Consider the following 16156-nt stretch of genomic DNA (forward strand, 5'->3'; position numbering starts at 1 on the left):
TCATTTTATATTGTGCTTTCTGTTTGTTCTGTCTTTTCTGTATTTCTTTTCCCCTTCCTTTCTTACTTTACTTTGGATTATTTTCACCCAATTCCTTATTTCTTCTTCTATTAACCTGGAAGTGATACATTCTACTGTTGTTTTTTAATATAGTTACCCTAGAAATGTCAACATACACAGTTGCAAGTCAAAGTCTAGAGTTAATAGCTTGCCCTTTTCTTGGACAATGCAAGGAATTTAGAATAAATGAACTTTAATAACTTCCTGCTTATGTATATATAATACTAATGTGGCAATTTTAACCCCGCAAGACATTTTAATTGTTTTATACAGTTTAATATTATTTGACCGTCCACATATATGCTATGTTTTGGTTGTCATACTTTTTTACATCTCAGATTCTACATCCATGATATTAGTCTCAAATTGTTTTTTATAGTGAAAGGTGATAGATTGTATTAAGAATACTGCTTTTAGAGTCAAACTGCTTTATTTTTATACTTTTTAAAAAATAAAGCAAAACTAGAGGGATACCCCAAACCATGCCCAGTGTCACATCTAGTCAGTGGCAGAAGCAGGATTTGAAACAATGAAGCCCTTGTTTTAAACCCAATAGCATCTCCTCCATCGTGAAGGGATTCTTATAACCCATAGTCTAAGAAGTCTGCTGGTGGCACAACAGACCAGAGCCATCTTCACTGTCAGCAAGCTTTATGTAAAAGTTCAAATCCCTCTCATGCCTTGAGGTTCATAAAGGTTCATAAATAACTCCTGAAAAGCTTAAGCTAAGTACAGGTGACTTGAATTTCAACCTTATGAATGCTTTTAAAATAAACTTCTCTGTGTTTCTTGCACATTTATTAGCTTGCCAAAATAGGTAACTGGAACTGTCTTGCAAATTTTACAAGATAAGACTGCGTCCATATATATCCAGTTCTGTGTTTGGGCTCTGAAGCACTGAAGCCTGCTGCACTTATTCCCAGGACAGACCCTTGTTCTTTAAAGCAGAGAATTGAATTTCCCCTGATACAAAGTCACGTGGATGTTGTCAAGCCATAGGAGAGATTGTATGATGGAACTGTTAAATGCTAGATAGATTTGGAAGCTATCTTTGGTGGAGAGGTTTCTCTCAGAAGTGTGGTTAGCACAGAGCAATCTTCCAGGTCTTCTAGGTTTTCTACTATCTCTATAAGCCTTTCTACAGCGTGGCAGGACAGCGTCCTGCAGGAATTGGCTCTGAACTTTTCCTGTAGGTCCTTCTGGCTCAGAGGCTTCCTCCAGTGACCGTAGAAGGTATCCGAACGCTCTGTGAAGACGGCTCCATCCTTGAGGGCAACACTCATCTCACAGTACAGTGTGTTGAAGTTTGGTAGGTTGTCTCGAGGGTGCTCCAGCTCCACCTTACCAAGCAGCTCTCTCACCTGCGGCCTGTCGATCTGGCGTTTGTGGAAGGCTGGGACAGTGATGACACCGTCGAGCAGCATGGCACAGGCCACATACTGGAACGAGTGGCGGGCTTCGTGCTCGGATTTGGGGAAGGGCCTGTTCACATACTGCACATCAGGAATTCGAAGCACAATTCTGTCAATGCGGTCAATGGGGAGTGGGGCTTTGTCTGTTACAAGGTGCCTCCTCACAGATGCAGCTGTGTCTGCCACCCAGTGGGTGGCCAAATGGGCAGGGAAACGCTTGAAGGCCACATCCTGCTTCTCCAGAAGCCAAGTGTGTGAATCTAGGTCTGGGAGGACTTTAGGAGAATAGTTGGCATAGAAGGCCCCAAACCCTGTCTCCAAATCCAAAACCCGTTTGTTTCCCTGGAGACCCAGCATTGCCAGGAAAACAGCTTCCAGCCCATGCCTGGCAGCATTGCCCACGTGAAGTGGCTTGGTCTGAGTGGCAGCATTTGCCATGGGTGCCCCAGCGTGAGAAACAGCAATAGCCAGGGCCTCTTGGCACTCTGTCACGCTGAGCCCAAAAAACTTAGATGCGGCGGCAGCACTCCCCAGGGTTCCCACCACTGAGGGGGGATGGAATCTGAAAAACAAAAGAACACAGAGGTGGAGACTTACAAACTTCAGCTGCCAGGGGGCGGTATAGTTCAGTGGTCAGGAGCTGAGCTAATGGAGCCCTAAGGCCTACATTCAAATCTCAGCTCTTCCTCCTATTAGCTATGCGATCTTGGAAAAGTTATTCAACTTCTCTGTACCTGTTTTCTCTTACATAAAGTGATCATCATCATCATCATAATAGTAAAACTCCCTTGGAGTTTTGAATAAACTCGTATAATTACAATAGGGCCTGACCCATAGTAAATTACTTACAAATGGGACTGTTATAGTTGGGCTTCCCTGGTGGCTCAGCTGGTAAAGAATCTGCCTGTAATGCAGGAGACCTGGGTTTGATCCCTGGGTTGGGAAGATTCCCTGGAGAAGGGAAAGGCTACCCACTCCAGTATTCTGGCCTGGAGAAGTCCATGGACTGTATAGTCCATGGGGTTGCAAACAGTCGGACACGACTGAGTGACTTTCACTTCACTTTCACTGTTACAGTTATTGCCCAGAAAGCAAAAGTTGTTGATTGCTGAAAGCCTCTGTAAGTAACTGTAAAAACTCAATAGAAACTGTGAGCGCTCACTCAATATTCTTATTTACTCCTCCCCCAGAAGGCTGGAACAAACGGCAAAATAAATATTAGATTGAACCATCTGATACAGTCAGCGTTGGACCATTTTTGATCTGTGGGTTGAGTAGTCAGGTTTAGGGTATTCTGTTCTCATTCATCTAAAGGACCCTAGAAATACCAAAGTATATTTCTGCTTTGAGATGAGCTGAGGGCTGTCCGGAGTACCCATGAAGGCCAGCACGTCATAATCACCTTGGGGTGAGGGAATCCAGATCTGTTTATGGTCCTGGTTGCTCAATTGGCTCTCTAAACCCAGAGGAGACTTTTCACTAGCACTTCTGAGATCACACTTTTCTATATGGAATAAACAGTTTGATATCTGGTTGAGTGGACTTAACTGCCAGTACTAATGACAACAACTTCCACTGAGCCAACCTCTATATCAGAAAGCTCCACAGAGAGAATGACGAACAGATGGAGGGAAGGTGGCTGCCTCAGGAGGGGGCGCACTTTCTCCATACCTCTTTGGTATGTCACAGGCTTCTTTGGAGAAACGCAGTAATCGGCCTTGCATTTCAATACCAACATTGAAAGCCAGCAGCAGGTCAAGGCCAGAATACTTTGGACTTGGTGGCAGGGCTTCTGATAGAGCCATGAGGACAGGAAGGACAGCTCCAGAAGGGTGGGTGGCAGGGTGCCACGTGTCATCAAAATCCATTGAGTGGATCTGTGTGAATAGACACACAAACAACAACCAGAACCTAAATGTGTCTCCCTTCATGTGATGGCTTTTGGACCAGCCAGGGTTTATTTCAGTAACAACCTTGTTTGATGTGACATTTTTAGATCTGATCCTCTGAACATTAAACCTATGAACTGGCTGTGATTCTTAATCACATGGTTGGGCACTAGATATGCTATCCTCTGGCCAGATTAAGTGGGACCTTCCAGAGCAGCTAGTGAACTGCAAGGAGCTTGGGTCTTACTCAGGGGCCACCATCGGAAAGATCCATACCTATAAACAAAGCTGTAGAATTAGGTAGCTTCTCCTCCCTCCCTCTTTGACCTTTCAACAAGTCACATGAAGAATTTAATGTCATTTATTCCATATCAGGCCATATTTCCAGAGCCCTTTTTATTATGAAATAATTTCAAATCTATAAAGAAGTTGCAAGAACTCTTGAACCCAGATCAACTAGTAAGCTATATTTTTAGATCTTTATTTTCTGCTATAAGGTTTTATTCCTCCTCATCCCAGTCACTTGCTTTTCCTTCCATGAAATGGTAATAACCAGAAGTTCAATTTAAAATAGGTTTTTGTCTCGTAGCTGGTGCCTTCCCCATGGCTTACTGGATGTTTAGTTGTGGATGCACGAACAGATTTGACTTTCGATATTCTGAACTACTGTCCCCGTAAACCATGAAAATATCTCAGAAATCCCAACAAGTTCACATCCAAATTATATCTTGTAGACTGCTCCTGACACACAGAAAAGGCATATAAATTGTCTCTCAGATGAGAAGTCCTGATTTTTGGTTCAGAAAAAAGAGACACCAGATGGTCATTGTTTCTATCTTGATAAATATCTGCTGATTGAATGAAAGGCTGGTTGCTAAATAGAAACTGATACTGGCCACAGCAGAAGGGATTAAGAAGGAATTTACTCTGGATATTTAATTTAGAGTTGAGATAACTTAGGAGCATTTTTATCAAAATATTTCCATCTTATTTCCTCTTCTTCACAATTTCAAAAAACATCAACTCACTGTAAAAACATGAAATTGAAATTACAACATAGGAGAGAGGGCAGGCCCCTCCACCTCTCTGAACTTCAGTGAACTCATCAGTAGAATATGAAAACTGGGAAATTTCTGAGATATCTTCTGGCTCTGAAATTATTCTGATTGTTGAACAGTAGAAAAAAATGGAAATCTCCTTACAGCCACACCGTTAACGAAAGCAGCATAGGTTGGTGGGAGCCTGAGTTCTGGCTGGCCCCAAACAGTGCTGGATACATTGGAACTATAGGTCTGGAATGAAATAATATCAATCAGTGATACAGGGTTTGAACCCACATGCCAAGTCACCATTTCAGTAGTTGTTCTTCATCTTTGGAGACACTACTTTATTACCCCTTATTGAGCCCCTTGTGCTAGATTGAAGCCCTAGTTATTGGATTTCTCTCTTCCTTGTAGAAGAAAAATACAACTTTCTCCCTGGAAGGGAGAGGAGATGCTGTCACTTAATCCCAGACTGTGATCCCTAAGGGCACCAAAGAATGAAGTCTGAATTTACTCTTATTTACTCCTTGGAGATAAACACTATGAAAAGGTGGACTGGTCGTCTCTATCAAGAGTATTCTTTGGTGCGTGGGCGCACATCTCCAATGTAAACACCTGCAGGATGGTCCAGGCTTTTCTCCAGAAAATCTTCAAATCTTTTCAAGAGCAAATGGCTCAGGGCAGGTGCTATAGCTGCCAAGACTCTCAGGTAAAACTGTGCTTTCAGTTATAATAGTAATCAACTTGAGACATTGCTAGCCTTAAGATTAAGACTGGTATTAAGACAGTGACTTAGTAAAGGACGTGGATGTATATTAAGCCTCAGGTAATATAAAGCATAGATGTACATATGTGAGAGTTGAACCATAAAGAAGGCTGAACACCGAAAAATTGATGCCTTCAAATTCTCACGCTGGAGAAGACTCTTGGGAATCCCTTGGACAGCAAGGAGATCAAACCAGTCAATGCTAAAGGAAATCAAGCCTGAATGTTCATTGGAAGCACTGATGCTGAAGCTGAAACTCCAATACTTTGGCCACCTGATGTGAAGAGCTGATTCATTGGTAAAGACCCAGATGCTGGGAAAGATAGAGGGCAGGGGGAGAAGTGGGCAACAGAGGATGAGATGGCTGGATGGCCTCATTGACTCAACGGACTTGAGTTTGAACAAATTGGCAGTGAAGCACAAGGAAGCCTGGCGTGCTGCAGTCCATGGGGTCGCAAAGAGTTGGACACGATTGAGTGACTGAACAACAACAACAAATACAGCATCAGTTCAGTTCAGTTACTCAGTCGTGTCCAACTCTCTGCGACCCCATGAATCGCAGCATGCCAGGCCTCCCTGTCCATCACCATCTCCCGGAGTTCACTCAGACTCACGTCCATCGAGTCAGTGATGCCATCCAGCCATCTCATCCTCGGTTGTCCCCTTCTCCTCCTGCCCCCAATCCCTCCCAGCATCAGAGTCTTTTCTAAGGAGTCAACTCTTCGCATGAGGTGGCCAAAGTACTGGAGTTTCAGCTTTAGCATCATTCCTTCCAAAGAAATCCCAGGGTTGATCTCCTTCAGAATGGACTGGTTGGATCTCCTTGCAGTCCAAGGGACTCTCAAGAATCTTCTCCAACACCACACTTCAAAAGCATCAATTCTTCGGCGCTCAGCTTTCTTCACAGTCCAACTCTCACATTCATACATGACCACAGGAAAAACCATAGCCTTGACTAGACGGACCTTATTCGGCAAAGTAATGTCTCTGCTTTTGAATATGCTATCTAGGTTAGAAGGATAGAAAAGCATAAAACTGGAAACCAGCATGCTATATTCAGCAGGCGCTCTCTCTAAAATGAAGAGTAGAGCAGTAGAACAGAAATGCGTATCCCTGGATACATCTCACAAACAGGTGTGTGTGTACACCTGGCTTCAGTTCTAAAGTAGACATGGAGCAGTCCTTACTTTACTGTATCCACTGGCTTTGTGAAACACTTCAGTGCTGGTTCCCAGAAGCCCCACTCCCAGAGCATCCAGAACCATCCTCTTGCTCCGCTGAATGACACGATCTGTCAGGTGTCCCACCTGCAAGCCGTGGATCACTTTGGCAAAGCTTTCTGTGACAGACTTTAAAGGCAAGAGTGTTAGAGGAGTGCTGCAATTACTCTGTATTCACACACTTCCTTTCCGCATGAGAACGCAAGGTACTTCTGCATAAAGAGTGTGCTTCACTGCAGAAAACCCAGTTGGTCAAATTAAGTTCAGATCCTAAAAAGTGATGTGTAGTGAACACAGGTACAAGGCAGAGGGGTGTGGAAATGGACGACGGCCAGTTTCTGTCCTCAGTTGAGTTGAGGACACAGAGTAGCAAGCGGATCGTGGCCACAGAGTGTGATGGGCTTTGGTGGGCTCAGGAAGAGACTAAGAAGGGGAGGAGAGGAGGGTTATCTGGCCCATCAAGTGAGCATGCCTGGGCGTGGAGGAGGTCCCGGGGACTTTCCTGATGGTCCAATGGTTAAGACTTCACCTTCTAATATAGGGGGTGTAGGCTTGATCCTTGGTCAGGGGGCTAAGATCCCACATACCTTGGGGCCAGAAAGCCAAAACATGAAACAGAAGCAATATTGTAACAAATTCAAAAAAGACTTTAAAAATGGTCCACATAAAAAATAAAAAACTTAAGAAAGAAAGATAGTAGGGGACCCCAGCAGACCCCCTGACGAGTCCTGAGCACCACCCCATGTGCCAAAGAATAAATGATCTCTTTGTGGCCCCTGAGGAAGGGAACACCAGGAAAAAAATGTGCAACTCCTCAGCAGTCTTTCACCTTGGGCCGTCTATTTCTAAAATATCTTTTTGGCCTTGATTATTTTCCTGGCATTTACATCTGTTCTTAGTAAAGATGCTATGACTAATGCATAAATTATGGTAAAATAAAGAACTCAGGTTCAGTCCCTGGATGGGGAAGATCCCCTGGAGGAGGGCATGGCAACCCCACTCCAGTATTCTTGCCTGAAAAGTCCCATGGACAGAGGAGCCTGGTGGGCAACAGTCCATAGGGTTGCAAAGAGTCTGACATGACTGAAGTGACTTAGGACACACTCATGCACGTATTTAATAAATATTTCACGAGATCTTGCTATGTGTCTGCCCTGTGCTAAGCACTCTAGAATACCAAACCAAGATATTATGGTTCCTACCACAAAAATACGTATCTTCTCCAGGGGACTAAGGACGGTAGACAGATAATTAGAAAAGCAGTATGGCAACATCATAATGGATAATTGCTAAACTAGAAGGTTAAAATTCCATGAACTTTAACTGATTCATTTCTTCCTATTTTTTTTAATCAGAGAATTACATCTATTCTTAGCAAAACATTGATGAGAAACAAAATGCATTTAATTAGACCATCCAGAGGCTATGTGAAATATTGAAATGACATTTTTTAAGGTAGAAGCAGGTAACTCTTCAAAGGAGAGGAACTGAGAAAGCTGAGAAGAAAAGGAAAGCTAGAAAAACCAGTTTAAATAAGCCCCATAAAAGGAAGCAATACCTTGAGCATCATGTTGTTCTAAAGAGGAGGCTTGTCTCCGGAGTGAATTGAGGAGAAATTTGGTGGCCGGTGACTGTTTTTATATCTCTCCCTTCTCTCAAAACCATTCTCTTTCATTTTTTTTCTAACTTGAAAATTTCCACTATTTCAACACCTCCTAGCTAAAATCACTTCAACTTCCTCTGTAGAGTTGTTTAACTTGCCAGTAAACTAACTAAATAAACCTAGAAAGTACAGTAGCAATGATCAAATGAGTCCTCACAGATATCAGAAAAGTACGTTGATGGCAAAACTAGGCATCTTGTGCCTAGATGCTATCCATCACAATCAGAAAAATAGTCACACTCTTTTATATAGGTGTTCTCAATTTTGTTCTGGGGAAGTAGACATGGATTTTTGGAAAAGATCAGCAAAAAAATAAAATAGAAGTCATAAACTAACTTACAATATTGTAATGAAAATTGAAAAAAATTAAATGTCCCCCAAATGTGACTTGATTTGAAGAGAAAAAGTTGAAATTTTACATAATCTCCTTCTCCTTCTGCCTCTGTAACTCAGCTTGCCCCTTGCAAAATCTAGATTGTGTAGGTCACATAGTCTCAGAAAGTGGGAACTCGCAATACTAGGAACTGGAGTTTATCTCACTCACTTTTGTCCTGCTCTTTGCAATCGCCCAGCCCCTGCAAACCTGCTTAATCACGCGGGTTTGTGTAAAGGTTAGGCATCCTCCTCCCCATCTTGACCACTGTTCCCATGCTCCTGAAACCCCGTAGTTTAAACCAGCCTATTAACAGCTAGAGTTGCCCACTACAGTCTGTTTATAACAACTCTGTAAACCCTTTGTTCGGGGCTCAGAGCTTGGAGTGTTAACTCCCCTGGGCCCGCTGGTGTAATAAACCTGAGTTCTTCAACTCTCCGAGTGTGGTACTTGGTTTCTCGAGTACTAGTTTCTGCAACAGGTTAAGTGAAATATGGCATGCACAGTATTTAAGGAGTACTCTCATTTTCCCCTTCCATTTCACCTCTGCTAGTCACCATTGTCAGGGACAAATATGCCTTCCAGAAGTTTCTGGTTGTCTGAGATTAAGAACCTAGAAGGGCGTTGAGTGTTTATCACAATTCTTCTCAGATGTTACCTTGTTCGCTCCTGAACTGCATTTTCCAGTGCATGCAGATCACTGGCTCCTGGTCCTCTGCCTGGTTTCCGGGATCTATTGCCGGCCTCCCTGCTATGGCCCAAGTGGACTTGAACACAGCTTGTCTGGGCCTTTCTGTTTATAATCGGTCACTTCAGGTTAGCTAGTCTGAACCTAGCTCTGGTCTTCTAGGGAATTCTCATTGCCCTCAGGCTGCCTAGCTCTGCGCCATTGGTTTGTACAGGGGGTACCAGAAAGGTTGAGCTTTTGGTTGCAGGTGAAGTGGCAGAATTCTTCTTTGAGGATGATTGCCTGTTAATTTCAGAGGAAATCTCCTAGAGCCTTGGGGTTCTACCTGGGTCCTGTCACAGAAGAAAGAATTTGAGACAAAGAGAAACTAAATGGTTCTGCATAAAAATTCAAACGGCTATCTTTCCTGCAGTCAGTGTCTCTCAGAGAAGAGGTTAAGTGCTTTGCTTCTCTTGGTTGGGGCTCTGGAGACACGGTCAAGGCATTAGGAACCTCTCTGGATGGCTGGGGGTGATACCCTGGTTTTAAGTCAGAACCACACACGGGTTGGGGGTGAGGCTGGAGCTGGGCAGGTAGTCAGCAGGGAACCCCATGTTGGAAGGGCCCAGGCAGACAAAAATTAACAGCAGTGGACCCAAATATCTAATTTGAAGTTTTTCTTTGCAATATAATAGTTCATCATTCTCAGGAAAGTTTGTTACAGGCTACAGCCTATGTCAGCTGTGCTTTGGGGAGTGAAGGCAGGGTGATCATTTATGTATAAAGAAGGCTGGGGGCTACCAGTCAGAGAGAGAAATGACCAGGAGCAACATGGAGGGGTTATCCCAAGTAGTTAAGGAAAATTCAAAGGAGGCGTATCCAATTGTACCTAGCTGAATGATGCAGGGAAGAGGGACCAGAAAGGATGACACTGGGGCATGTTTGGATTCTCTTCTTAAGCCAACTGCTGACTAAAGTTGGCTTCCCAACCGTGGTCCAGACTGGGGAAACCCAAAGCCAGGCTCCGTGGTGGCATGCACAGTGATTGTGAGCATCAGGGTACCATTTCAGACAATTTGTTTTATATCAGTGGACTCCAAAGCCAGGTTCCAGTGGACGGGTGAATTTCTGCATCCAGGAGTAAAGTGAATATTTGGGTAGGAAGGGCAAGATAGGTATCTGGGGCCATTAGGATAGACCCCAGCAAGTAAGGATAATCACATCATAAGATTTTGTGACACATTGCTTGATAGTCTACATAAATTGGTGTTAAGAGTAATCTGATTGAGTTGAAAGAAACAGTTATCTAGTTTGAAAAACACTCAAAATAGAACTCCTGAAGCATTATCTCAGTTTGAAATTCTGGAGTTTTCAGCTTACTGGTGAGTTCTGTTCACAGAGCTGAAAAATGGACTTCGCAAACTTGCAAACTCTCAAGCAGGCAAAGTTTATTTTAGAGGACAGAGGTACAAGGCTCTCAGCATTGACCCTGAGAACCCCCAAAGGTGGGAATGACAGTAGTTTTTATATCTTTATTAGAATTGATCTGTTTGTTTTTGGTTGGCTAAGGGCCAGATACATGTAATTTCTGACCAATCAGTTTAAATGCTGCTTTGTCCAGCTTGTCATTTTTATGGCTTTCTTAGATCTCCCAGTTTCTCAGTTTTTCAAGACACTGTGATGCCATCCCTTGACCCCTTCTGAAGATCTCAGAGCATTATTTAGGGGCTAGATGTGTGTTTAGGAGCTAGATGTGTGTTTAGGAGCTAATTGTCTACCTGGAGTTTTTCTCCTTGATATACTGGAGAGCATTTTATGATTGTCTTGTCTTGGGTCTGAAAGGTTTATGACCCTCCAGACCAGGGAGGCATTCCTCTGAATGTCTATAATCTGAAGCAATAAATATATCTTTTAACGGAGCAAAATGCTTGTGTGTGAGAATTAAAATTGAAATTAGAAGAAGAACTGAGGCTCTGACTTATATACTGACTGTGTAACAATTTCTACCTCAACTAGATATTTAGAGAAAACTCCTAAGACCACTTTTACATGAAAGGGAAGAATGGATTATAATGGCTTCAACCACCTCACCGTGGAAGAACTTTACAAAGTGATGATAAGCTGTATAAAGTCTGATGAGCTTTGATGGAAGTGCTGTCATTTAACTTTTCTGGGCTCACTTTTTGTCACTGGTATTGAATTTGAAGGTATATTAGTTCAAGTTATTTGCTTGCTTAATTACTCTGTGCTTTTATGGAACAGTGACCAACTTAAAGACTAAGGCCTTCCGTAATTAGAGTCACTTTCTAATTATTTAGGGGCTTAGATGATAAATTATAGATTGACTGACATCTCTCTAATCAAAAACAATTGATGGCTTCCAGTTGCCTCTTGCTCTTTGCTCCAAGTATTAATAGAAGCCAGATTATATTTAAAAGCAAATTTGATCTTCCACACTGTCTGGAGGAGAAGCAGTGTGGAGAACATCCCCATGAAAGCTCACATGGGGAGGAGCTGAAGCCTCCTGTTAACAGTGGATTTGGCCATGCATCTCTCCATAGCAAGCCTGGTCTTCAGAGACCTGGCTGGCAGCTTATTGTAGTTTAGTTCCTAAGTCATGTCCAACTCTTTTGAGACCTTATGGACTGTAGCCCACCAGGCTCCTCTGTCCATAGGATTTTTCAGACAAGAATATTGGAATGGATTGGCATGTCTTACTCCAGGGGTTCTTCCTGACTCAGGGATCGGACCCGCCTCTCTGGCATTGGCAGGCAGATTCTTTTCCATTGAACCACCACTGCAACCTTCAGAGACCCTAAGCCACACCTCCCAGCTAATCTGCTCCAGGAATCCTGACCCTCAGAAGTTGTTAAGATGATGAAGGTTTGTTCTTTTAATTGGAAAAGTCTCCAGGGTAATTCATTACACAGTAATAGACAATACAAACTCCTACCTATCAGTAAGCTTTACACATGCTCTCAGGATCTGACCAGAGTTCTCTCTTCATTCTCACAGTGGGCTTAGCATCTCCTTTCTACCCAAAGAGCCGAGGTCTTCATGCCTTAGGACCTTAGTACCAGTGATTCCCTCTCACTTCTCATGTCTTGTTCCCACACATATTCCTTTCATATCTAACTTGCCCCACAACTTTCTTCTCTTCATCTTCCCTCTAAGTCAGTGGTTCTTAGCCAGAGATGAGTTGTGCCCCCAAGAGACATTTGGCAATGTCTGGAGACAGTCACCAAGTTGTGGCATCTAGTGGGTAGGGTTCAGATGCTGTTAAACATCGTACAATGTACAGAGCAGCCCCTTACAACAATAAACTAGTTCAAAGTGTTAATTGTATTGAAATTAAGAACCTCTATCTAAATGTAGAGTTACATCTAGAAGTCCTCCCAAACTCCCCAAGTTTAGGTCAACATGCCCGTCTGCATGGGGCACAAAGTTTCCCTCTTTATATTCTTTAAGATAGGGAAGTTCCATTTAGGAAGGGAACTAATCTACCCCTCGAATCACAACATCCAGAATATCATACATAGTAGGTGCTCAATAAATTTTTGTTGAAGGAATTAATGCAAACCCAATGCTTTCAATAAGTCAGTCATACTAACACCTGGATGAAATTTAATCCATCTTTATTCCCAGTGAAAGTGTGCAAGGAAGGTTTTTTTTTTTTTTTTTTTTTTAATGACTGTGGTTTTTATAGAAAGTAAAATGCAGTGAACTGATCTTTGTCTTTCTCTTGACAACAGCAGGTCCAGCCATAAGGGATGGCTTATGAATGTGAGCTCTGAGTAAATCAGGAATATTTGAAATAACAAATCAGAAATGTGAGAATGCAGACTATTTCTAAAAAGGGAGAACCATTGTAATACAGTCTTTGCCCAGAATAGCTGATTTGTCATATTTAAATTTCAGTTTTCTTTTTTCTGCCTTGCCCTTCCTGTGCAACCTTATGAGTCAGTCTCTGGGTTGTAATTATTAAGTATCATTTTTGGGGAAAGCTTATGTTTTATCAGAGAGCAAGTGGTAGCAACCAGGGTTCCTTTCCTTGGTTAGTATTTTTGTTAATTCCTTTGCGATATTGAAACATACTTAGAATGTTTTGTAAAGGGGAAAACTTTGGAGTAAAGTGCACTTAATTTCCTTAAAACAACAACAGCACCACAGTAATAACAGCCATCAAAATCTTCAAGGCTTACACCATTATCTGTCTGCCTTTGTTCTGGTTCCATGTTCCCCAGGCCCTAGACAGTAAGATAAAACCAGATTTTGACTTGAAAACGTCAGTAAGGCATCGAGAAAGAATGTCTCAAAGTAATCAAGAGAATGCTTCACAGAGTCAATGGTTATTTTATGTATGTATGTTCACTCTACGTTCTCTCTCTGTGTATGTGAACTATTCTTTACTGACTTATTAAATTTTGGATGGAATTTTGAAAGTGCTCATGAAGGAATTAGGTTCCTATGAAGCGAGGACTTTAAACTGTTGAAGGAATGTGTGGCTGAATCAGTGATTCAATATAATTGACTCGACATACTTTATTGTGAAGACATCTTTCCATTTGTGGAGGCTCCATGTGTGGCTATGTTTTATCTTCAAAAGCACCCTACCTCAAAGAAAAGTATTGTCGGTAGCTTTTCTTGTAAGCGCAAAATAGCCTGTCAGTGTTTCCAAGTTAACTAGTAAATACTGAGTGATTATCCACCTGTCGTATCATTGTGCTTACGGTGTCGTCATAAAGAACTAAATGGATGGATGTCTTATTTAAAGAAGTCTGGTAGACATTTAAAAAATATCCCATGCAGAAATTGTGTATGCATATTTCGCAGGCAGAATGGATCCTAGGTACTTCCTCCTCTTTTGAAGCTATATTTATAGAATTGTTGTGGAGCTCAAAAGAAATGTGCGTAAACATCTCAACAGCAAAGGTCTAGTTACTTCCTTTCTTAAAAAAATAATTTTTTGTATTTATTTACTTAGTTCTGGTCGTGCTGGGTCTTTGTTGCTGCGTGGGCTACTCTGTAGTTGTGGGGTGTGGGCTTCTCACTGCGGTGGCTCTTCTCGCTGCAGAGCAGGGGCTCTGGGCGAGTGGACTTCAGTAGCTGTGGCACTCAGGCTCCAGGGCACAGGCTGAAAGGTCATTCGGGGCTTAGCTGCTCCTTGGCATGTGGGATCTTTCCAGATCAGGGATCGAACTCTTGTCTCCCGTATTGGAGGCAGATTCTTTACCTCTGAGCCGCCAGCGAAGCCCTCATCACTTCCTTTTGATGGTATTCCTCTTTGACACCAGAAGCTCTTTTTCAGCTCAAGGAAAGTTTCTTCTATTTTCTTGATTCAGTCCCCTGTCTATTCTCCTTCTGAATATCTCTTAGGTAGATATTGTTTCTCTTGCCTTTATCCTACACTACTCCACTTGATTCTTATAATTTGCATATTTTACATTCTTGTTTAATGCTGTGATAGGATTGCATGACTTGGTCTTCCAAGCATTAAATCAGTCTTCAGTTGGGCCCATTCTGCTTATTTTGGCAATAATTTTTGTTGTTGTTACTTGTTCTCTGGTTAACATTTTATAGGTATTTTCTTATTTCATGAATACTTGTAACTTAATCTCCTTGAAAAAATTACTTTAAAAAATTTGTTTTTTCTGTTTCTCCTGGAATCATTCATCATACTTCTTCATCTGGTACCTCTCTTTCAGGCTGTCAGTTTTCCTTCTGTTTACTCATAATGGGTCCCACGTGGGTCGGACTGCCCACTGGGGTTGGGATCTGACTCTTGTCTCAGTATCACTCTGTCTGTGGTGGCTGCTCTTCCATCAGCTCAGTCCCTCGATCTAGAATGATGACTCCTAGGCTTGGAGACCATGGGGCCTCCCTGACCAGCCTTAAGGAAGCTCTCAAACTTGGCTAAGATGAGAGGTTCTGGTCAGGATACAAACTAGGAGGGCTAACATGGTCAGCCATGCTTGCATATTACAATTTTAACTGAAAAAAGAAATGTACAGGACACAGAACCCAAAGAGAGAACTTCAGGTTTACTCACTACCATCTCACTTTGGTAGAAATTTTGGATCAAGCCACCACCAGACTCCTGGGGGGTCTTTAGATCAGTGTCTCCTGCTGGGCCGATCAGTCACGGCAAGGATGCTAGCAGGGTCTTGTGGGACCTGCATGGTTCAGAGGGGGACCCACAGGTGTACCATATGTTATTTGGCTTGTGTTCTCAGGTGTGATGATCTTCTTCTAAGAGTTGTCATCGTCTGCTTTTCATATTCTTATTTTTCATGTGGCTTTGACTGTCCCCATTCAGCTGAGCATAGGTCATTAAGCAGGATATTTTGCTGATGTCTCAGTGATTTTATCCCCTTGTCCTCCATTTGGATATTTTCTTCATGGCTGATAAACTAGCGTTCTAAAACTTGCTTCATGAAATTAGAGTGGAGAGAGAGAGGGAGAACAGAGAGACACAAAGTGACAGCTGGGGCTGGGACCCATGGAGGCATCAGCCATGGGCTCACTTTGGTACGTGACACACTCACAGGACTGATTATCAGGTTTGCAGGTATTTTTTAAATCAGCACCCATGATCGTCTTGAGTCCCAGGGGCTGACTTTCACTAACCCAAATTATTTGAGAACAGAGAGTCAATCAGAAAGCCAGTTTGTTAATTTATGTTGAGCAGAATTCCATAAGGTCTTCTATTAAGCCCTTTTCTGTCTCAAGGTCCCCAAGAAGTTATAGTGATGTTCACTTGGTCAATAGCGAGGAGGGAGCACTGAGAACTGCCTTATCCGGACCGTGGAAGAGATGCTATCCTTGCCCCGTGAAATCTCCTACCTATCTGGTGCCCAGGCACATGCATCCATTGGATTCTCTGCTAGATATGCTTGGCTAGAATTTATTTTGCTCTTCATATATTACCATTATGTTCTTAGCCTTTTAGTTTTTGTTCTATGAAAACATGATGCTAACTTACCACACATTGCAATCAGACATTCCTGGGTTTTACATTTTACACCCCAAACATGTCAAAATTTTAGAAAAATAGTTGGAGTTA

At 42.5% G+C, this 16156-nt stretch overlaps 1 protein-coding gene across 1 annotated transcript; it reads right to left on the reverse strand.

Moving 5' to 3' along the window:
• Positions 424-8006, reverse strand: ACOD1 (aconitate decarboxylase 1). The gene is made up of 5 exons (XM_005687669.3): positions 7949-8006; positions 6358-6519; positions 4564-4653; positions 3144-3349; positions 424-2034 (listed from the first exon to the last, which is right to left on the reverse strand). Exons 1-5 carry the CDS (start codon positions 7958-7960, stop codon positions 1089-1091), a joined length of 1416 nt encoding a protein of 471 aa, XP_005687726.1. The 5' UTR covers positions 7961-8006; the 3' UTR covers positions 424-1088.

This window comes from Capra hircus, chromosome 12 (assembly GCF_001704415.2).
Source record: "Capra hircus breed San Clemente chromosome 12, ASM170441v1, whole genome shotgun sequence".
In the NCBI taxonomy this organism is placed as follows: Eukaryota; Metazoa; Chordata; class Mammalia; order Artiodactyla; family Bovidae; genus Capra; species Capra hircus.